Raw genomic sequence first — 24,981 nt, forward strand, 5'->3', positions numbered from 1 at the left:
ATGAATCTCTTGAACTTATTCCTCCTTTCTAACTGAAATTTTGTACCATTTGTCCAACATCTCCTCAATCCTCTCACCTCACAGCCTCTGATAATCATAATTTTACTATTTCTTTACTAATATAAATTTAATACTTTTATCCTGCCTCCCCCTTTTTTTAAATTATATTTTAAGTTCTGGAGTACATGTGCAGAATGTACAGGTTTATTACATAGGTATACATGTGCCATGGTGGTTTGTTGCACCCATCAACCCATCATCTATATTAGATAGCTGTCCTAATGCTATCCCTCTCCTAACCCCCTGCCCCCGACAGGCCCAGTGTGCAATGTTCTCCTCCCTATGTGCATGTGTTCTCATTGTTCAACTCCCATTTATGAGTGAGAACATGCGGTGTTTGATTTTCTGTTCTTGTGTTAGCTTGCTGAGAATGATGGTTTCCAGCGTCATCCATGTCCCTGCAAAGGACATGAACTCATCATCTTTTATGGCTGCATAGTATTCCATGGTATATGGTATATATATGCCACATTTTCTTTATCCAGTCTGTCATTGATGGACATTTGGGTTGGTTCCAAGTCTTTGCTATTGTGAACAGTGCCACAATAAACATATGTGTGCTTATGTCTTTATAGTAGAATGATTTATAATCCGTTGAATATATACCCAATAATGGGATTGCTGGGTCAAATGTTATTTCTAATTCTAGATCCTTGAAGAATCACCACACTGTCTTCCACAATGGTTGAACTAATTTACGCTCCCACCAACAGTGTAAAAGCATTCCTATTTCTTCACATCCTCTCCAGGATCTGTTGTTTCCTGACTTTTTAATGATCACCATTCTAACTGGTGTGAGATGGTATCTCGTGGTGGTTTTGATTTGTATTTCTCTAATGACCAGTGATGATGAGCTTTTTTTCACATTTGTTGGATGCATAAATGTCTCCTTTTGAGAAGTGCCTGTTCATATCTTTTGCCCACTTTTTGAAGGGGTTTTGTGTTTTCTTCATGTAAATTTGTTTAAGTTCTTTGTAGATTCTGGATATCATGCTTTGTCAGATGGATAGATTGCAAACATTTTCTCCCATTCTGTATGTTGCGTGTTTATTCTGATGATAGTTTCTTTTGCCATGAAGAAGCTCTTTAGTTTAATTAGATCCCATTTGTCAATTTTGGCTTTCGTTGCTATTGCTTTTGGTGTTTTAGTCATGAAGTCTTTGCCCAAGCCTGTGTCCTGAATGGTATTGCCTATGTTTTCTTCTAGGGTTTGTATGGTTTTAGATCTTACATTTAAGTCTTTAATCCATCTTGAGTTAATTTTTGTATAAGGTGTAAGGAGGGTTCAGGTTTCAGTTTTCTGCATATGGCTAGCCAGTTTTCCCAACGCCGTTTATTAAATAGGAAATCTTTTCCTCATTTCTTGTTTTTGTCAGGTTTGTCAAAGATCAGATGGTTGTAGGTGTGTGGTGGTATTTCTGAGGCCACTGTTCTGTTCCATTGGTCTATATCTCTGTTTTGGTACCAGTACCATGCTGATTTGGTGACTGTAGCCTTGTAGTATATAGTTTGAAGTCAGGTAGCGTGACGCTTTCAGCTTTGTTCTTTTTGCTTAGGATTGTCTTGGCTGTAGGGGTTTTTTGGTTCCATATGAAATTTAAAGTAGTTTTTTCTAATTCTGTGAAGATTTTCTAACTCAACAATAGGCATGACCTCATTCATACAGGGACTGTAATGTCAGGTGGTCTTCACTGGATGTGAATGGTTTACCTCAACTCACACACCCACACACCATTTTTTTTTTTTTTTAGACTTCTGACTATAACCATGGTGTTCCTGATGCCCTGTTAATTGTAAACCCAAACAGGAAGTCAGCCACTAAAATCCTTGGCAGGGAGTTCCTATCAAATCGTCTTCCAGATAACCCAGCATGTGAAATTCATGTTGATATTTTAGGTTATTATTTAAGTGAAGGCATAAAGTTTAAAAAAGAATTCACAAAGTTTAAAAGCTTTAAAAAGAGGCATAAACCTTGAGAAGGTATCTCCCAACCACGTACTTTGAATTGTGTTGCCTGAATTATGTTTGTATGCCCTTCAAGAATGCTTGCAATGTTCTGAATAAACCTGAATTTCTAATAGCTTTATTGTTACAAAGCTGTTCCTCTTAGTACCTTCCAGAAGCTAGCTCTTATCCCTTCCCATGTTTAACACAACAACTGCATCTTAAAAATGAACATTTGTCTGTACATATTTTTTTCACATATCTTTTACTTATTTTTGACCTAGACTCCCTTAATCATAAAACCTATTTATTTTATTTTAAATTTTTCGTTTTAAAAACATGTTCAAGAAACTCAGCTACTTCTGAAAATTTATAATCTAACACGCAATTAAACACATGCAATGCATGTTTAACATATTTTGAAAATCAATTCACTCTAACGTAGGTATCTACAATAAAAAGTGAAAGGCATTGGCATAGCTTATTATGTAGAAAATTCAAGTAGGGCCAGTGCATGTTCTGTTCTAAGAAACATAAAAGTAAAGATTCTTTTAGAATATACCAGACTGTTGTACATAATTCCATAACATGTACTTCATCACAAATTTTTTGTCAGTTTGACATGCAGAGAAATGAATTCCTAGGCATAGCCTACGGTTATCATGATGGAAATGTTCTTATGGTGTATTTTCTTTCCAGAATTCCAAACACTTAGGTGTATTGCCCTATGTGTATCATACTGCATCAGCCACACTCCTATTGTTACAAAAGGACATGGACATGACTAAAAAGTACCATCAATCAAACTCATTAGAAAGTTCATTATAATAATTGATTTTCTCTAGTGCCCAGGCAAGATTTATACATTCCAAATGTACTGAGTGTTGAACAAATGTATAAGACATGATGAGCATCACAAAAGGAATCGAAGACACTGTCTCGACTCAAAGACCACACGGAGTGTTTAAACCTCAGATGATTACCTTTTCTCAAGTACTATTCACAGAATCACAGAAATTTAGAATGCCAGAACCTCAAGGGTTCCTGGAGCTCATCAAATGACCTTCCTTTTATTTCGTTGGGGAGAATACTGAGGTCCCTGGAGATCAAGGTAGAGTTAATTTCAATAAAATTCTAGTAGAGGCAAAGAATTTAAACAGCCTCCCAGAGTTCATTGTCAGCAGGATTTGACTGGGACAATCTAGGGCCTTAAATATTTTTCTTTCCTTTCCCTGAAAGGGCAATTAAAGAAAAGAGTATAAGGGAAATTTCCCAGGAGAGATTTATTAACAACTAATTAGGCAACTGTGGTCTCAAAACTGCCCTTTAGTAAAGGAGAATAAATGTTTTAAAACCAAGATTTCCATGAAAACATACTTTGTTGGAAGGCAGACACCATGTTCTTGGTTGTGCATAACTCCATCTCTATATGATATTTGTATTTGTGTAGATTCGGTGTTCAATATTTCAAGCCTGTGCACTGGTGAAACCTGGGTCCCTACAAGCTCACCAAGCAGTGCTTTTTCCTTAAGTACTCATGGCTCACCAAGCATAAATGGCTTCTTTCTTGATTTTCTGGTCTGCATCCCTGTTCTTTCATGGGGCTATGAGACATAACTTTAATCTTTTCACCTTCTGCTTGAGACCTGATCAGTCACCTTCCCAGTCTAAATTCTCAATCCATCTTCTACACCATTGAAACCAAATGAATATTTTATATAATAATCAGTTTCCTGGTATGGACTGATTGAAATGGTTGAAATATGGTTGAAATGAAAAAGCAATATAGTCATCAGGCATGTGGATTAGTGAGTGAGGCCTGGAGCTTGGTCCATTCCAAACAGGATACTTGACACCATATTGCAGCCTCTCACCTGCCAATGGACTGACTGCTACTGTTGGGAGACCATTTGTCCTAATCCTCCGTATTAAGCCTTCTTAGATTTCAATTACTTTGACATTGAAATGGGGCATTGCCACACTTCCTGGGAGACTAACTGATTTTTGTTTTTACACTGCTTTCAGAAGCCAGGTTTAAAGCCCACTTTGTTTATGCATCCCTGGCCTCACCAATTCTTGGTGACTCCTTCTTGATAATGGACTGCCTTGAGGCATGAGAGCCTTTGATGTGCCTGGCAGTGTTCTGACTCACTAGAAGAGAGCCACCATCCTACCAAAGAACTAATGGAAATTATGGCAATTAGAAAAAAAAAAAAAAACACACACACACACACACAGAAAACACATTACTTCAGGATATCAAAGTGCTGTTCTTTAATGTTAAGAAATGATAGAATTTTTGATGGCTTTTTCTATGTTGGCAGATCTAGATTGTAGCTATAGGGAAAGCTTCATATTTATTTATTCACTTTGGAGAACAACACTTAACATTGACAATTGGCCTAAATATGAATGCTTTTCATAAAACTTCTATGAGCTCTATCAGAAACATGTATCAAAAGAAAAAGAAAAATTAAAAGAATCTCTTTCATGGCTCCTAGCTGTTAATATAATTTCAATTTTGGAGTCAGGGTCCTCTGGGATCTCTCCCAAATATGAAAATTGATTTTCAAAATGTGATTAAAAAAAAAAAAACCTACCTCATTTTGGGAGAGGGAAGTGCTCAAGGCTGGGTGGGAGCTAGTGAGAAGAAGATCGGTACCGGGGATCTGAGAAATTGGAAAAATCACCTCTCATTTTGCATACAGGTCTTGAAAGATGAAGGGTTTCCCAATCTGAAGTCCAAGCTGATCTATATATATATTTTTTTTCCAATGACGGTAAACTGTGTGTGACCTATACAACGAATTCCAAGTATTTAATGAGTGCTCAAATAAATATCCAGATACTAAGGAAGCATTTTAGCCTAGGACCTAGTTTTGTGACCTTGGCTTAATGGTCTAATTTCTTTGGATTTTGGGCTCTTTATGTCTATAAATGTAAGAAATTTAATTTTTAAGTTATTAGCTATGAAAAAATTGCAATAATTTAGTTTTAAACCAGTGCTTTGTAAAAAAACTAAATGTTCTATCATTGTTTTCTTAAAATTATTAGTGAACAGCTACACCAACAATTAAGGTTTTATTGCTTTTGCATTTCAAACAGATACTCTAAAAATAAGTGGTATTACGTTTCTGAGGTTAAATGATCCACAGCTAATTGAAAAATTTAAATTTACGAATGCTCAATCTGAAGTCACTGCAGAATTTCCCCTATCCAGGGTGCATGTTGGAGAAGTCTCAGGCGACCCTTTGGTGGAACACTGGCTGTTGATGTGCTAAGTAAATGTTCTTACACTGACATACAACTAATTAAGTGAGCATCGCTTTGGTTTTAATGTTATCCCCTCAGCAGGACCCACTAAAAGGAAAAAATAAAAATGGGCTGGAGTTCTGAGATGGGCTAGCAGTATGCATCAGGTGCAGATGAGCAGCCTCAGCAGGAATTTACAGTTTTAAGATTCATTTTCACAGTACAGTTATTAAACATTTCATTTACTCATTAGGTACATAATATATGATTGCCAGGTGCAGACTCCTGCTAGCATCTCTCTGCAAAAGGTTTTCCCTTGTAAAATAATTTTTGGGGGTAGAAACATTAGGATGCAGCTGGAATGGACTGAAAATGTTCACCAGGGTCAGATCAGAGGCCAATGCATAGCATCGTTTTGATTTCACTATTAACTCACATCTTCCCCACTGTTTCCTATTTCCTACTTCATTTTCCATTCCTTCACCCTTAAGAACAAAGTTAAAAAGGGTGGTTTTGAAGAAGCCTGGGTTCTCACCTCTACTTTGTCTCTGACACATTCTGGGAAGCCAGACAAAATGAAATGGCCTCTCTCAGTCTAGTTTCCATGTGAACCAGAATATTATTCTTACATATATTTATTATTAACTAACTAGCCTGTGTTTGGGTTATCTGGGGGCAGATATAGAAGTGTCACATAATCATTTACACTTCTGACAGGCAAGGAGCTTTTGAGGGTATGGGAGAAATAAAAAATATGTATGGGAAACTTTGTGTAATACTCTACCTTTCCAGCTTCAACAAATATTGAACAAAAAGAGAGTAGCTACATTTACTTAGACACGATAGCCTCAGACATCCCTCATCAGTGATCGAATTTCAAACTATAAATTTTGCATCAATCTTAAGACATTTTAGTCTACCCTGTGAATTGTACTTTAAGGGTGATAAACATCTCTAAATGCCACTTCTGGGAAGAGAAACATTGTGTTCTTCTCCCAACCTTCTTATTTCTCAAAAATAAGGGAAATGAAACAGACTATTTGCCCATGGGGGACGTGCTGATGAGGTGCCCTGCTCCCCTCTCTGCTCCTTTCTTCTTCTCCCATTGTAAGACAGGACTACTCTGAGTCACAAGTAGCATAGCTTTCATTGGCCACCTGTCTGTGAAAAATGAGAGGAAAGGGTTAATGTACTAATGGTCACTATTCAAGATTTTAAACCTGATTGGCCTTGGCATTGGACATTGACATTGAAGACCCTTTGTCCTTAAACTTCACAAGAGTTGCATTTGTTAAGTACACAAGACAAGGCCTGACTTCAGAAGTCTCAGCCACCTCTCTACTGTCTGTTTCAGTTTACAGCTAGCGGGCCCAATATTCTTGTAGTCAGGGAGGGAGGAAGAGGTCTTCCACCTACTGCTACCATTTTCTAAAAGGCTATGATTCTCTGCAATCCTTGATTCCTATCTGGTTATCAATACCTTGTCTCTATTATTTTTATAAACTAAAACCTAGAAAGAGAAAGGGTAAAACAGGTACCCTTTGTCCCACCTACAGTTACATAAACTACAATAAAACACCTTTTCCTACGTTTCTTTAAAATAGACCTTTTAAAGCTACCTTATTGCTCATGCCTTGGGGATAGGAACATCAAAGTTCAAAGAAGATAAAGGACTTGTTCAAAGCCACTCAGCTCGTAAGTTAGGCTTAAATTATATGTTCTTTCTTAGACAAAAATAAAAAATTCTCCAAGGTAGGCTTTGATAGAAAGCTGAGTGAAGCAGACCAGACAATCTTAGAGGAGACGAGGGTGTGAGAGTGAGACAGAAGGAGAAGAGACAGCAGGTATAGTGTGGGATGGTGGCAGGGGGTGATGGAAGAGGTAGAAGAAAGAATGGGAGTAAATCAGCATGTTCCTGCTCTCTTCTCTATGTGGATCCCAGCTAGACATGTTCTGATTTAAATGGGGAGTCAGTATAAATATAAACATCACAGCATCATGGAAGTGAAAATTTCTGAAGTCTTGGGAAACAATAACAAACATAGTACTTGGCTTTAGAGCTTCCTTAGTTTGAATAATGCAAAGGGTCAAAACTGTCTTCAAATATCTTTCTTAGTTTTTCACTCCTTTCTCTCAACTCCTCCTTAGCACTATCCAGCCTCCTCAAACACATACTCTTTTGACTTACAGCATTTTATACCCAATAAAAGATTTATGATAATATCTTCTGGGAAATTATATAATTTGAACTTCCTGACTGCTCAAATAAACATTTATTTTAATTAGCTCCCATTCTCTGTGATTTAACATTATCACTATTCATGGGTTCACTTACCCTCCTTACCACCAGAAAAAAAATTAAAATTTATTTTACAGATTGCATATGCTATGCACCCTGGGGTGACACTGGCTGAATGGGAAATTTTTATTAAACGATGAGTCATTGTTTGGGGAAATGTGTGTGCAGGCATTAAGTCTCTGCAGGAGGTGCTTTTCAGTGTACCACTTGAGGAGTGCTAAGGACAGGTTATGATGACCCCCTTCAAATGACAACACATCTCAGTTCCCCACAGGGGCTCATCTTTTGGAGAAAACATATCATGGATAGCAGTGGTCCTGATCTATTGCTCTTCATTTAGGTAATAAAAATAAGAGTTTGCTTCAGAAGTGGGACAAATTTATAAATACTAATTTAACTAATTCCCTCATCACAAGTTGAAAAATGTAAAAAGCCTCATGTGTTTCTATGAAAATTAATAAATTTTGTGGAATTTCATTTGAGTAGAGCACAGGTACTCAGCTTTTGACCTCAGATTCAGAAAAGTTGTTTCAGTACAAGGTTTTGGAACTGGTCTTGAAAAACAAACAAACAAAAGAAAAACAGACATTGGTTTATGTTCCACAGGTGAGCTAAATTGAGGGTGATGACAAAACAGCAGGTCAAGTGGTTCTTAACCTGTTATAGATAATAAATAATTTGAGACAGTAATGAACGCTATGAACTCATTTGCTAGAAAAATGTACAGGCATACCAACAGAGAAATATCCATTTAATTTCAAGTGAGTTACCAAACACACAAATTCTTCCATAAACCCCAGATTAAGAGCATACAATCAGTTCAAAATCCAAACTACCTCACACTCTAATCTGCAGAGAGTCAGCCTCAGCATAACCTGGAATCTTTTTAGCAATTCAGAACCTCACGCTCTACTCCAGATCTGCTGAATCTGAGTCTGCCTTTTCATAATGTCTGCAGGTAGTTCCCAGGCACACAAAACGAGAACCACTGCTTTTGATAGCCCTCTCCATGGTGAGCTTAGAAGTTAAGATTTATATCTCAAATCATGTTTGGACATGACCCATACTGTAACATGCTTAATAAAAACAAAATGTATAATTTTTTCAGTGAGAAGACAAAGGCATCAGTAGTGTTTTACATGTGCTCAATGAGAAATAACCTCTTTTTCTCGCTTTCGATAGCTTACTTCCTACTCCTCACTTTCTTACCCCTCTTTGCCTTGCTACTGATTCTCTTTGCAGGGAGTTCGTGCAGGGAATAGCTACGTTGGAAGTTAGAACTGGGATCTAGGAAACTCCATAAGCTTTAATCACATTAAATTGGTCAATTGTGAGGAGCAATTCAGGAGATGCAGTATTTATGAGAGAGAAGAAGCCAGGTAGTGACCGCCTAATATGTACATCTGTTGGATATAATGCCTTGCTTGGGACCTATGCTGTTGTAATGTGATGTGATCATTTGCAGTGGGACCATTTAAGTGAGACAGCGAAAATGTCTTCCTGGCTGTCAAATGGATTTATGATTTGTGAGCAAGCCCCGTTCAAATGAAAGAGGCCACTCTTTTCTCTAGACTCAGGGAACGACATTCAGACAGCTCTGAGCAGTTGCTCTGACCTGCTCTGTTCACCTTCTCTCTCCCACACACGGGTCCATTTCATCGCCCCTTCTCTGTTGCATATACTTGTGGGGAAATATAGCATACATGAGTTAGATATTGTTGCACCAGACACTGAGCTGTTAAAATTTAAAATACATTTAAACTCGTTTTCATATTATCCTATGCTTCATATATAAGATGATGAAAACTTCACTGGGCTCAACTTATCAGGCCAGTTTTATCAACACAAATCTGGAGATAATGTGTTCTCCAGATTTATCAAGTATTCTAATGTGTCAGCTCAGGCATGTGTGCACCAAGCAGCCTGTTTCTATTAACTGAGGTACCACTCAGAGAGTAGCAAAAAAGAAAATAAACAAATAACTATATTCTTGTAAATGCAACACTAAAACCAAAAGCTAATTTTTGACTTAAGAGCATACTAGGTTCACACATTATTGTGGTTTAAAAAAAATGCTGTCTTAGCCAGGCTCAGTGGCTCATGCCTGTAATCATAATACTTTGGGAGTGTGAAGTGGGTGAATCACTTGAGCCCAGGAGTTTGAGACCAGCCTGGACAACAGAGCAAAACCCTATCTATCTCTGCAAAAAAGAAAAAAAATACAAAAATTATCCATATGAGGTGTCACTCACCTGTAGTCCCAGTTACTTGGGAAGCTGAGGTGACAGGATCACCTCTGCCAGGGAGGACAAAGTTTCAGTGATCTATAATTGAGCCAGTGCACTTTAGCTTGGGTGACAGAGTAAGAGATTGTCTCAAAAAAAAAAAGTGTTCTCAGCCAGGCGTGGTGGCTCACTCCTGTAATCCCAGCACTTTGGGAGACCGAGGCAGGTGGATCACAAGGTCAGGAGATTGAGATCATCCTGGCTAACATGGTGAAACCCCGTCTCTACTAAAAATACAAAAAAATTAGCCAGGCATGGTGGCGGGCACCTTAGTCCCAACTACTTGGGGGGGCTGAGGCAGGGGAATGGCATGAACCTGGGAGGCAGAGGTTGCAGTGAGCCAAGATCACCTCACTGCACTCCAGCCTGGGCAACAGAGCAAGACTCCATCTCAAAAAAAAAAGTGACCTCTATTAGAAAATTCTTACTTAGGTGACCTCAAAAGTAGAAAAATCATACAACTTGCTGGGTAAAATAATCAGAAATGTCAAAGAAGAATGTTTTAGAAGAGTACTTTGAAAAATATGTTGAAAATAGCAGTCACTACAAGTGCCATTATTCTTATAAGCCTGTACGTGCAATTATTCATTTCAAAATGAGAGGCATATGGTTTCATGAATAGGGCTTACTTATCATTGTTTTCTACTAAAAAAGCTTGTTAGAATCCCTTTTACCACACAAGATAAAGGCATTCTCGTCTAAGAGCCTTGACATTCTGGTAAATAAAGAGATCCTGGAAATAAGAACATCAATCCTTCTGCAAGCCTATGATGAAAGTCAATGCTGGAACACACACAAGATGTTTAACATGGCACTTGAATTTGTTTGTAAGTCCCTGCTAGTAAGATAAGAGTTATAAACATTCAAAGTCGAAGACTGTTTTTCACACAGTCTTGTAGGTACTACAGGTCATGTCTTTAGAAATGGGTTGCTGATGGTTAAACTCTGTTTATTTTAATATCACAGAGACTTTCCGTTTGCTTTCAGTGCATTAGATTTTTCGTAACACATTTTCAATAGTCCATTAGCACAGAGGTTTATGTGAGCACTTTATTTCAGCATTTCCCCTTGCTGCCAAAGAAAGCAACTGTAACTTGACGCTCACTGAAGAACTTTAAAGAACTCTGTCAACTACTTTGAATACTTAAAATGTATACCATGAGTCTCAAAATCTTCATTCAAACTAAAACCTTTCTCTTACTTGTAGTCTTTCACAAAACAAAAAGGAGAAAGGAAGAATATCTACCCTTATTTCTGTAGTAAATAAGGTTGTAGAATTTCATGTTTCCTTCCTCTTTAAAGAGGAAAGACCATCTGATTTCCCAGATGAGAAAAGTGAGATTCAGAGGGGCAAAATCAGTTCTGTAGTTGGCATGATGGAGAGACTAGTGCTTAGGACTCTGACTTCCACTGATTCACACGCCTTCTTTTTTTTGAGATGGAGTCTTTCTCTGTCACCCAGACTGGGGTGCAGTGGCATGATCTTGATCTTGACTCACTGCAACCTCCACCTCCCAGGTTCAAGTGATTCTCCTGTCTCAGCCTCCTGAATAGCTGGGATTACAGGCACACGCCACCATGCCTGGCTAATTTTTGGTATTTTAGTAGAGATGGGGTTTCACCATGTTGCCCAGGCTGGTCTTGAACTCCTGAGCTCAGGCAATCTGCCTGCCTCAGCCTCCCAAAGTGCTAGGATTACAGGCATGAGCCATCGCACCTGGCCTCCTCCTTTCTATGAATGCAGAGACTGCTATTCTTCTTCATGGAGGCCACTGCATGTCTGTTTATTTTCATAAGAATAAACTACTGAATTTCCAAAGGCTGTGGTTTCTACTCTATGCAATTTATTTGGCTTTAGCATAAGATGCTATTTATAGTTCAGATTATTAAACATGTCATAAAATGGTCATGAATTTATCTGCCTTTATCTTTTTCTAGTATCTAATCTAATATCCTTACAAACTTACAAGTTGCTCTGCTTTGTCTAAACTCATTATTAGACCTGAAATTGAAGAACTGAAGTCAAATTCTGGCTCTCACCTTTATTATTTTGTTATATTCTGACCAATTCAACTAACATATGAGTGTCCACCATATGTAAGGGTGGGGATGAAGGTCCTAAGAATAATGGCATATGACCCTGGAAAAGTTGCAAGGTATTCAACCTCTCTAAATATCGACCTCTGTATCGGTAATGCTGATGAAAGTTACTTCTCAGGCAGATATACACTTATTTGGAAATGTCCTCTATAAACTATAAAAAGGTGACAAAGTATAAAGCATAAACCTTATAACTTTTATGTAAGCTGAGTTTTAAAAAGATGCTTTATTTTCAAAATACTTCAAAACAACAACGAAATCTATACAGCAGTAGTTAACCATGTGACCTATCAAGTTTATAAGAAATGTAAAAGGAATATTTACTGCCTTGAAAACAACCTACTGCCCACCTTTCCTTCGCTATTCTTTCTGTCATTCATGTGGCCACCCACTCTGCAGTATAATCCAAGGACGTTCTTTGTAACATACATGTTTTAAATTATGTTTCTATTAGGTTACAAAGTTCTGAAAACATTGTTTTTAACTTTCTCTTATGATTATCTGGATGGCCACTGAATACTTTAAACTCAGAGTTTCATTGTATTAGGTTGATACTTATCTTCAATTTCATATATGATCTAACAATTCTTGATGCAATATCTTCTCATAATTGGGCAAACCTTTCAAAAAAGAGACTCAAACTTTTCAACTGTAGTCATTCACTCCCTCCCTAAAATACAAACTGTTCAGTTTTCGCTCTCATTGACCTATGGTCACACTCTCCAGCTCTCACTGTGAGTAATAATCCCACATGCCTTAAACTCTTATATGCTCATCTTTATTTTTCAGTTGGCTTCCAAAGCCCTGGCCATCAGTGGTGGTGACAGCAACAGATGTCAGATGTCAGCCCCTGGCTTCCTGCCTTACCACAGAGGGATACTCAGCAAACTGGACAGGTGAGTGGAAGGCAGATGGCAGCTGTTCCAGAGTGCTCCAGCTAGTTGCTACTTTTGCTATAACATCTCTCCATGTAATGCCAACGTAAAGGAATAAAATGTTTACTCAAACACTCAGCTAAATGACTTAACCTACCTGATGTAGTTCTTCCTAAAGAATATTTAATTATTAGGATCCTAGAAGACCCATTTTAGGGAGGAAAAAGTCACTCTAAGGATAACTGTTAACATCACAAAAAAAAAAGGCTAGGTAAAATCCTTTATTTTCAAAGTTACATTTCTCCAAATTCTTTACGTTTGGCTGTTACCTCAATTGTTGACCTTGGGCAAGCTGCCTAACCTTCTTAGGCCTCTGCTTTGTCACTTATAAATAGGGCATCAATTACATGGCTTATTCATAATGACTCTTCTAGAAATTATTTCTCTATCCTCTGGGCAATTAACAGAGCTCTTTTCCTATTAATATTTATTTACTAAACCCTCATAGTAGAGGAATACTAATTTATTAAACCACCAAGTAGGTTCCAGAGTCACAAACATTATTGATACTTAAAGCAAATTTGCCTTAATTACATTTTACCAATGGAAAATTTAGGATGACCAGACCAAATTGAAGCAAATTTCACCTATTACAATCTGTTAGGAGTGAGGACAGAAAAAATTTCAAGGAGATGTCTACCAAAAAGCCACACAGATAGCTTTCACATGAGACACAACTTATGTAAAAAGATGTAGTGTAATTTTCCACTGTAGCATTGATTGGACGTATTGGCTTCAATAACACCAAATCAACACATCTCTCCTATTTAGCTGTGCCAACGATTTATTCTATCTGACTGGCCTTTAAAATGACCCTCCTGTGTCACCTGGCAAAGGATGTCTGATCTCCCATGACCTCTGCCTGATTTTAGCAGAATGGAACATTTGTGTGGTATTCTTGATGAATACCCGCAATGGCGGCCTACAAGTGGCTCAGGGAAAGCAATTGTATTAATGCATTATAGTTATTTATTGGCAGTTTTGTGTGATAGCAGATTTACTGAAATAAGGCCTGCCAAGAAGATCAGGTTATAGCAGGAATACATGATTTCCTAACCATCCATAAAATATAAATCAAACGTTTTTTCTGTCCACTGTCAGCCACCTCCACCCACTCCTTGTCCTCAGTCTTCAGACAAATTGAAGCACATGCCACAATTTGCACGGGGAAAATCAAACTCAATTTCGCAGTACAATGAAGTAAGTTTTGGTCTTGTCATGTCCGCTGACATATTGATCCCTTGAAGATGGAAAAGATCAGAATGCTGTGGAGTTTTGCTTTTATAAATGTATGTGTGTAAAAAATGCAATGTGTAAATGAAGGAAAATATAGTACTTATGGAGTTTTACAAAGTTTCAAGAGGTCCAGGGGGCTAATGTTATAAAAGAGTATTATGATATAAAAGCCACTATTTAAGAGATCACATTTTCTTTCCCTTTAGAGTTACATCTCTGGAAGACAAATGGTCTCCTAACCCAGGTTCATTTAAAGTGCAGCTGATCATTCCACAGCTAAAAGGAATTTTAACTAGTAAAGAAGAAAAAAAACCACACACCCTATCTTGGCCCTTTGTAAAATTTATGTCAGATCTGTAATGCAATAAGCCCAACACTCTATCAAACATTTTCTATGTAACCTGAAAGGGGACTAAGCCAAATCACTTACATGTCTACATTTATGATTTGCAAAGTGTGGCGATTGCAGCCTCCATGAAATGTGTAAAGATCTCACAGTTATTCACGTCTATAGATAAAGCATTAAAAGATGGAAGCACTCTATTATAAGGTGATGATGAAATTGTAAGAAACACCATAAATACCCTAGAGTCTTGTAAGCTACATTTTTAACTCAGCAGGTGGAAGAAAAAAAATAAGGAAATGAATCTGTTTTCAGGTAGGCAGAATTTCATTCGTTATGACAACAGAATGGCTTTCTAATTACCGCTTACTATAAAAATATTGCGAAATGCTCTGCAACCCCATGGAGACTATTACTGCATAATACGTTTTGCCCTAGACTCATGTAAAACTGCTGCAAAAATAGCTCTGTGTGCCTTAATGGGAGGAAAACTAAGGCACAGACTGATTGTGTTGACCATGAAAATCTACAGGGAGGGGAACAACACACACTGGGGCCTGTCGGTGGGTAGGGTGAAGGGAGGAAGAGCATCAGGAAAAATAGCTAATACATGCGGGGCTTAATACCTAGGTGATGGGTGCAGGAAACCACCAGGGCACACGTTTAACTATGTAACAAACCTGCACATCCTGCACACATACTCCAGAACCTAAAATAAAATAAATTTAACAAAAGAAAATTCACACACAGGAATTTGAGTGGGGAAAGAGCTTCTTCCTTGATCCCAATCTCAAAGCTTTCAAAGTAGAAGTTTCTCATTTAGCATGATCTTTAAAAATTAGAGCAATGCCCCACATTACCATATTCTAAAGTAATTACTTGCGGTAAGTAAATATAAATTCATCACTAATTATGCAGTCCTTTCTTGTGAAATCCACAGTAAAATTATTTGAGTTTTTTTTTTTAAAAAGCTGACAAGAGAATGACTTTACTTCATCAATCAGTTTGACTAAAGTAATGATTTTCTTAGAATTAAAACTTGTTGAAAGCGCTAAGTATTTCATCTTTAAGTCTAAGAAGCATGTAGTTAATGTCACAGCTAATACATTTGTCAGTCTGCTAATTTTCTTTTTCTATTAGAATAAGTAAACATCAGCCCTTTTAAAAAGCATGCTATTTACCATGTGTCAGGAGCAATGCAGGGAGAACTTATTTGAAAATCATGAGGTAAGGCATTATGAAATGAATAGGAATCATAGGAAGACAATAAGAGAGAAACACGAAAGAAATAGGAATTTAATAATTCCAAAGGGACGGCGGGGCATGCCTCAAGTTGAGTGGGGGAGAGTGGCATTTAAAGAGGAGCTATAAAAAACATAAAATCAAACAAAAACTCTAGCCAGAGATATCTGAAAATAGGAAAGAAGAGATGGCTTGAGAGAAAAAGTTCAAATAAAAACAAAAGAAGGCTCTTAAGTGTACAATGAAAATTTAAAAAATGAGATTTTGCCTGGTTGCCATTAGATCAGAGAATTTTTTTTGGCTCTTCAGACATGCTTATTATTTGATGAAATTAGTACAGAAACAGCACAACTGATTCTATTTCCCTTCTATGAAGGACATAATCCGCTAATTTATACTGTGTTATATCAGATTTTGCTTTAGGCAGCTTTGGCATTAATGTACTTAGAGGAAAATAACTAGTTAAAAAGTGCCAATTCTCTGTTCCGTCTATCAATCATCAGATCTTCTTTTTTAAAAAAAGTATCCTTTTGGTATTCTAGCACTCCAGAGCATAGGTTGATTTCCAAATCTTGTGTCCCAAACTAAGTATCACTGGTGCAGTAAAATTTTTCATTTAAAGTAGCCTCTAGAATGTCATTTTCAGTGTTTTATTCTTAAAGTTTTTACTTGCAAGCAGAGAGAAATATTAACAGCATAAACTGCTGCAACTGCACTTTACTTTTTGTTGCTATCAAATTGGTCCTCTTTACTATAGAATTGTTAAGGCTCTTACCTTTCCTCATCAAAATCTGATGAGAAAATATATTCTTCAGTCCAGAATTATTTAAGACGTTTCTTGATTTTTTCTTTTAATGATTCAACTAATTTAATGACTTAGTAGTTTTATTAGTCTTTGTTTTTCTCATTAAACAAATTAGACATAAACTAAAAGGCACAAATTAGTTTCTAAAATTTGAGAACCCAGGTTTTCTAAAGTTGAAAAGAGCAAGGAAAAGATACATTACTTACTTGCTATAGACTTAAATAAGCTACTTAAATTATCTGTGCCTCAGTTTCCTTGTGCATGAAATGGGGTTAAGACTAGTAGCTACCTCACAAAGTTGTTTAGAGGATCAAATGAGATGTGATAAGCCTTCAGAATCATGCCTGTCCTACAGGCCTGTGCATTAAAGGCTAGTTATTGTTAGCAGTTGCAATTAACCTGTCAATTATCTTGAATACTAGTTTCCTTCAAGGTCTATTTCCCTGGGTTGTGCTTGCAGTGGGGAAACAGAAGCAGCCAGAAATCACAAGGAAGCATACTCTTGGCACCAGAATTTCATTAAATGAATGCTCTTGCTTCAAGTTGTCTCTGCCTCAATTATCAAAGACTTCATAGTTTTGGGGCCATATAAAGTAGCAGATCCTCCGCATAAAGTGTGTGTGTGTGGAGTGTGTATGCATGGGAGGGTGGAGAGAGGGGCTTGGGCAATACAGACCTTTTTTCAGTCCCTATGTGGGATTTGCTGGGTTGAGAAGGGCTATCTCCTGTAGAACGAAATCATGACATGTGCTGAGCCTACGTGTCAAGCGAGACTCCATAGTGGAACATTCATTCCAACCAATGGAATCCTACATGCCTTCATGCTCCACCCCACCTCCCAGGGGCTGCGTAGCCGAGTATACATATTGCACATCATGTAAATGTTGAGAACATCAGAGGTGATGCGTACAAATCAACTAATGTCATCTCAGCAACTAGATACATTCTTAATATAAAATAACATTTACACTTCATAGACAATCATATTTTTCTAGCTTTTACAGTTATTATGTGGCTCGTGTACTAATGCAACAAAATAAATTATTGTAGGTCTGAGTAACAAAAAAGTAGTCAAATGTATTAGCATAATGTAGATTAACCCAGTTCAGCTGCCTGTGCTAAGGAGGCCATCTCAGATTACTTAGAACTACTGAAATTTACTGTCTTATGCCTGATATACTGAGGGTTTTAAGAATTATTCTAATATTTCAAATAATTTTAATTACTAATATTTATTTATCTCTATCTACTTATCTATTGATTTATTCATTCTACCTGTTTCTTGTTTTCCTCCTCCTCTTTCTTCCTCAATCTCTTTTTATCTCTGCCTCTCTGTGATACACTCCCTCTCTCCCTCCCCAATCCTTAACAAAAACAAAATGGAGCTCAAGGTCAGCCCTTTGGGATACTAGGCCAAGCAATAAAATCAATACTGCTTTGGGAATCTGGGACTCATTTCCCATCCCTGCCATCTTATTTTCTTAGAAAGGACCATAGATATGTTGCTTTCTATCAATCTAAATTTTAGTTTCTTCATTTTTAAAATTAGTTGAGTTGTACTCAACACTGGTCTGACATTCCTTGGCCTAGTACTCTGAAATATGTAAGAACTCCTGAGAAATGACTATTGAAAGGCACAAAGAAGAATTATGAGATCCAATCCATTTCTCTAAAAAGTGGTTTTGGAGATCTTTATACCTTTACATCTAGTCTTGGAGTCTAGCTTTAACCCTTAGAACTCATGTGGCAGAATGAAATTAGGGAATCAGGAATGTTTCCAGTATTCTCTAGCAAGCACACCTTATAGCACATATTAAAAATGGTGGACTGGCTTCCAGGATTCATGGACAACTTTCCAAAGGGATGAAAAGCACCTACAACCAATTAACTGCTTGGGAGGTGGGTCATTAAGGGTTATACTACAAGCATCAGTAACAAAAATGAGCATACTGGGCATGTAATCAACATTGAAAAGACATATGACATCTAGGCCTTTTCAAGCACCCTCATGCACTTAAATAGAGGCACCAATAACATGAATTTCAAAAGTGAACAATTGAGTACTTTACCTGGCTGAGACAAAAGTGGTGTGTAAGGGACTTTCGGTTCTATTGCACTCATTGGTGGAGGTAGCAAAGGATTAGCAAAGCTGCGGAGTGGATGAGTTGGTCGAACACAAGCCGTGGGGATGGTTCTGCTTGGTGCCTCCTCACTGTTAGAATGCTCAGGTTGAGATGGGGGCAGCATGGGTGGTTGTTGGGTAGTTGGTCCTTCACTCACTGCTGCAGTGGAGACAAGAAAAGTCATTCATTATTCCTGGACAAAGTCTGTTTTCCTTAAGTCACTGGAAGAGTCCCTGAATCCATTCAGAGAGATGTGATAGGATGTGGTCAGTCTCTTCTCCAAGTTATGAACATTCTCATTCCTCTACCTTCATATACTTATGCAACATGATAGCACTTCCCCTTTAAACAATAGAAATAGATCCAGCAGGACAGGAATTTATCTTTGAGGAAGAGCAGTAAAATACATTGAGCACTGACTATGTTGCCTGAACTGTCTGGGCCCTCTAATCATAAGTGATGAAGAGAGAAAAAAGAGTTATTTCTCCTTTCATAAGCTGCAATGTCAGTGAAATTCAATGTACCAAACCCTGTTACCGCTGCATTATTTTCTACCAGCCAATATGCCAATTTTTCTGTGATTTAAACATGCCATGTCAACTGTCAAACAAATCAGAGTTACAGGATGCTCAGAGGCATTGCTAATAAAATGATACAAATAATAACCACTATCATTATCTTCCATAACAAAATGGAGACACATCTAGCTAAACAGTTGTATGAGAGATGACTCTGCCAGAACAAGTTGCCTGAATGCAGAATTGCAATTTTTCCTCTTTGATAGTAAACCTTGTAATTTGCAGGCAGCTTACAGTAGTTGAAGAGGTTCTGCACAGTTACTGTGACTGCCTATGGGCATTTGGAAAGCTTTGTATATGGAAATACACTTTTTTTTCAGAGAACACAGGTAAGACAGAATAAAATGTTTTCAAAGAAGTTTCTCTTGTTAATGACAGTGAGTGAACTTGAACTATTCATTCATATTCAAAGTTAACAAGTCCAGGTTAAACTTCAAGTGAAACGAGCTGCATAGTAGGTTTAAGTGTTAATAAAATATTTTTTCTGATGACTTATTTCTTATTAAATTTTTGTCAGGTAAATCAAAATGTGGTGATAGAAGATAATATCTTGCTTTTGAAAGAGAATTTGTAACCAGGAAATATTTCAAGATAATTAGTGAGATAATTTTGAGACAAGTCTCCCAGAGGCTCAATGAGGTCAGCAAAGTGCAGAGGAATAGAAAGAAAATCTGATAATGCTGAAGGGAATAGAGATTTAAGATACAAAAGATCAAGACATAGAATTAAAGTTATGCAGAAGTGAAATGTGTCTTCAGAAGGTATTTATACTCATTCTTCTATATTCAGAAGGGGTTAGAGGTCTTCTGGGTCACTGAGCAGCCTCCAGGCTTATCCCATTCAGAGATGAAGGTAGAAAGATACAAGGTTGGCTGAGCACAGGATGTAGACATACAACAATCAGAGCCAAAATACAGGCAGAGACTTGATAAAAGATTTCTTTGAACAAGGGAAATGAATCAAGGCAGCAAATGAGAGAATCCCAAAGAGTTTGAAGAGAAGTGTCTTATTTCCAGGCTAGGAAATCCTACCAAAGAAGAAAAAAAGAGCAAATGAATGCACACTATTAAGGATAATGTGTATGGCTGCAAGCAAACCAGCAAATCCTTGGTGATGTTGGCTCTCAGATGCGAGGCTTTGAGTAGGTGTTATACAAGGCACTAAATTTCTTTTAAGACTGTAAAGGGGAGAGGAACACTTATGTGCTTGTATTCAAACAGTGTTGTATAATGAGATTTCTGTGAGTGTGGTTCTAGAGACAATGCAAATTACTTAGGTTTAACTTTGGACTCATTTAGTCTAAAGGAGAATATGACCAATGGTCAATTTTTAGCCAAGACCCAACTTTGGGTATCTTTGTGCCACTGGCCTGAGAGAGATGACATCAAGTCCTCTCCTCTTTGTTCCCATAAGAAAGTTTGCCTTAATGTGGGCCTCCTTGCTAGCAATTCCTTCCAGTCACAGGTCTCAGAGGATGCTTGCGAAATGTTAGATTGCAGGCATTGCTTAGGAGGGAAAGGCAGGCTCTTTCAAGGGTTCCCAAGATAATTGTTGGGTTGGAGAAAATTATTCATCAGAAAGGGTTTGTAATTTCACAGGAGAAGTTCTGGGAAAGTGAAAATGCTTTGGCTTCCACTAGACTGGTCTCTGTGTTCCTCTGTGAATTGTGCATCTCACAAATGAGGTTCCTGTAGCTGTTTCTCTATGCTCCTCCTTTATCTCCAATGGGCCAGCTTTTTATTAAAGGGTCTATAAATGCCACATTAAAAATATTCATCCAGGGAAAGAAATTTCACAATTTTCCTCAAAAATCTGCCTTAAATAATTCTCTCTATTGAAGATGGATTGCAATTAACCCACATTATATTTTAAACACCGGTTTAGCCATTAAAGGGACAATAATATGTTTATGATGTTTTATTTCCTTCCTTCTTTCAATTTTTCCTTTTCTACCATTTCTGCATTTTTGAAATAAAATCTACACTATACTTTCATCCGCTTGATCAATTCAGCTATTGATACTTGTGTATGCTTCACGAAGTTCTCGTGCTGTGTTTTTCAGCTCCATCAGGTCATTTATGTTCTTTACTAAACTTGTTATTCTAGTTAGCAATTCATCTAACCAACATTTTCTCAAGGATCTTAGCTTCCTTGCATTGGGTTAGAACATGCTCCTTTAGCTTGGAGGAATTTGTTATTACTCACCTTTTGAAACCTACTTCTGTCAATTCATCAAACTCATTCTCTGTCCAGTTTTGTTCCCATGCTGGTGAGGAGTTGTGATCTTTTGGAGAAGAGGCATTCTGGGTTTTGGAATTTGCAGACAGTTTGGACTGGTTTCTCCTTTTGAGATGGAGTCTTGCTCTGTTGCCCAGGCTGGAGTGTAGTGACATGATCTTGGCTCACTGCAACCTCCGCCTCCCAGGTTCAAGCAATTATCTGCCTCAGCCTCGTGAGTAGCTGGGATTACAGGTGCCCACCAACATGCTCAGCTGATTTTTGTATTTTTAGTAGACAGGAGGTTTCACCATCTTGGCCAGGTTGGTCTTGAACTCCTGACCTCATGATCCACCTGCCTCAGCCTCCCAAAGTGCTGGGATTACATGCATGACCCACCACGCCAGGTCTCTTAAAGAATTTTCAACCCAGAATTTCATATGCAGCCAAACTAAGCTTTATAAGTGAAAGAGAAATAAAATCCTTTATAGACAAGCAAATGCTGAGAGATTTTGTCACCACCAGGCCTGCCTTAGAAGAGCTCCTGAAGGAGGCACTAAACATGGAAAGGAATGACCAGTACTAGCCACTGCAAAAACATACCAAATCGTAAAGAACATTGACACTATGAAGAAACTGCATCAATTAATGGGCAAAATAACCAGCTAGCATCATAATGACAGGGTCGAATTCACAATATTAACCTTAAATGTAAACAGGCAAATGCTCCAATTAAAAAACACAGACTGGCAAATTGGATAGAGTCAAGACCCATCAGTGTGCTGTATTCAGGAGACCCATCTCACATGCAAAGACACACAGAGGCTCAAAATAAAGGGATGGAGGAAGATTTACCAAGCAAATGGAAAACAAAAAAAGAGCAGGGGTTGCAATTTTAGTCTCTGATAAAACAGACTTTAAACCAACAAAGATAAAAGGAGACAAAGAAGACCATTACATAATGGTAAAGGGATCAATGCAACAAGAAGAGGTAACTATCCTAAATATATATGCACCCAATGCAGGAGCACCCAGATTCATAAAGTAAGTTCTTAGAGACCTACAAAGAGACTTAGACTCCCATACAATAACAGTGGGAAACTTTAACACCCCACTGTCAATATTAGATCAACGAGATAGAAAATTAACAAGGATATCCAGTACTTGAACTCAGCTCTGGACCAAGCAGACCTAATAGACACTTACAAAACTCTCCAGCCCAAATCAACATAATATACATTCTTCACAGCACATCACACATATTGTAAAATTGACCACATAATTGGAAGTAAAATGCTCCTCAGCAAATGGAAAAGAACAGAAATCATAACAGTCTCTCAGACTACAGTGCAATTAAATTAGAACTCAAGATTAGGAAACTCACTCAAAACCACACAACTACATGGAAACTGAACAACCTGCTCCTGAATGACTACTGGGTAAATAAAAAAAATTAAGGCAGAAATAAAGATGTTCTTTGAAACCAATGAGAACAAAGACACAATGTACCAGAATCCCTGGGACATATTTAAAGCAGTGTGTAAGGGAAATTTATAGCTATAAAAGCCCACAATAGAAAGCAGAAAGGATCTAAAACCAACACCATACTATCACCATTAAAAGAACTAGAGAAGCAAGAGCAAACAAATTCAAAAGCTAGCAGAAGACAAGAAATAATTAATATCAGAGCAGAACTGAAAGAGATAGAGACAGGAAAAACCCTTCAAAAAATTAGTGAATCAAGAAGCTGTTTTTTTTTTTTTTTTAAAGATCAACAAAATAGACTGCTAGCCAGACTAATAAAGAAGAAAAGAGAGAAGAATCAAATAGGCACAATCAAAAATGATAAAGGGGATATCACCACCAATCCCACAGAAATCAAACTACCATCAGAGAATACTAAAAACACCTCTATGCAAACAAACTAGAACATCTAGAAGAAATGGATAAATTCCTGGACACATACATGGAACATATCTCAAAATAATAAGAGCTATTTATGACAAACCCACAGCCAATATCATACTGAATGGGCAAAAACTGGAAGCATTCCCTCTGAAAACTGGCACAAGACAGGGATGCCCTCTCTCACCACTCTTATTCAACATAGTGTTGGAAGTTCTGGCCAGGGCAATCAGGCAGGAGAAAGAAATAAAGGGTATTCAATTAGGAAAAGAGGAAGTCAAATTGTCTCTGTTTGCAGAAGACATGATTATATGTTTAGAAAACCCCATCATCTCAGTTCCAAATCTCCTTAAGCTGATAAACAACTTCAGCAAAGTCTCAGGATACAAAATCAATGTGCAAAAATCACACGCATTCCTATATGCCAAAAATAGACAGAGAGCCAAATCATGAGTGAAGTCCCATTCACAATTGCTACAAAGAGAATAAAATACCTAGGAATACAACTTACAAGGGATGTGAAGGACGTCTTCAAAGAGAACTACAAACCACTGCTCATGGAAATAAGAGAGGACACAAACAAATGGAAAAACATTCCATGCTCATGGATATGAAGAATCAATACCATGAAAATGACCACACTGCCCAAAGTAATTTATAGATTCAATGCTCTCCCCATCAGGCTACTATTGACTTTCTTCACAGAATTGGAAAAAAAGTACTTTAAATTTCATATGAAACCAAAAAAGAGCTCGTATAGCCAAGAGAATCCGAGGCAAAAAAGAACAAAGCTGGAGGCATCACACTACCTGACTTCAAACTATATTACAAGGCTACAGTAATCAAAACAGCATGGTAGTGGTACCAAAACAGATATATAGATGAACAGGACAGAACAGAGGCCTCAGAAATAGCACTACACATCTACAACCATCTGATCTTTGACAAACTTGACAAAAACAGGCAATAGGGAAAGGATTCTCTATTTAATAAATGGTGTTGGGAAAACTGGCTAGTCATATGCAGAAGACTGAAACTAGATCCCTTCTTTCCATCTTATACAAAAATTAATTCAAGATGGATTAAAGACTCAATTGTTAGACCTAAAACCATAAAACCATAGAAGAAAACCTAGGCAATACCATTCAGGACATAAGCATGGGAAAATACTTCATGACTAAAACAGCAAAAGCAATGACAACAAAAGCCAGAATTGACAAAAGGGATCTAATTAAAGATCTTCTGCACAACAAAAAAACTATCCTCAGAGTGAACAGGGAACCTAGAGAATGGGAGAAAATTTTTGCAATCTATCCATCTGACAAAAGACTAATATCCAGAATCTACAAAGAACTTAAACAAATTTACAAGAAAAAAACCAATCCTATCAAAAAGTGGGCAAAGGATATGAACAGACACTTTTCAAAAGAAGACATTTACACAGCCAACAAAGATGAAAAAATGCTCATAATCACTGGTCATTAGAGAAATGCAAATCAAAACCACAATGAGATACCATCTCAGGCCAGTTAGAATAGCCATTCCTAAAAAGTCAGGAAACAACAGATGCTGGAAAGAATGTGGAGAAATACGAATGCTTTTACACTGCTTGTGGGAGTGTAAATTAGTTCAACCATTGTGGAAGACAGTGTGGCAA

The 24,981-nt window shown here is 37.5% G+C and overlaps 1 protein-coding gene across 8 annotated transcripts in view; it reads right to left on the minus strand.

Moving 5' to 3' along the window:
* The window catches only part of DCC (DCC netrin 1 receptor), a 1,206,733-nt gene that overhangs the window by 16,051 nt on the left and 1,165,701 nt on the right, over positions 1-24,981 (minus strand). For 7 of the 8 annotated variants that reach the window (XM_005586668.5, XM_074022755.1, XM_074022754.1 and 4 more), the window contains one exon: positions 18,571-18,783. In XM_005586668.5, coding sequence (XP_005586725.3) covers positions 18,571-18,783 — 213 coding nt within the window. The remainder of the gene's footprint in view (positions 1-18,570; positions 18,784-24,981) is intronic. The other variant, XM_015439914.4, reaches the window with a different exon arrangement.

Source organism: Macaca fascicularis, chromosome 18 (genome assembly GCF_037993035.2).
Source record: "Macaca fascicularis isolate 582-1 chromosome 18, T2T-MFA8v1.1".
In the NCBI taxonomy this organism is placed as follows: domain Eukaryota; kingdom Metazoa; phylum Chordata; class Mammalia; order Primates; family Cercopithecidae; genus Macaca; species Macaca fascicularis.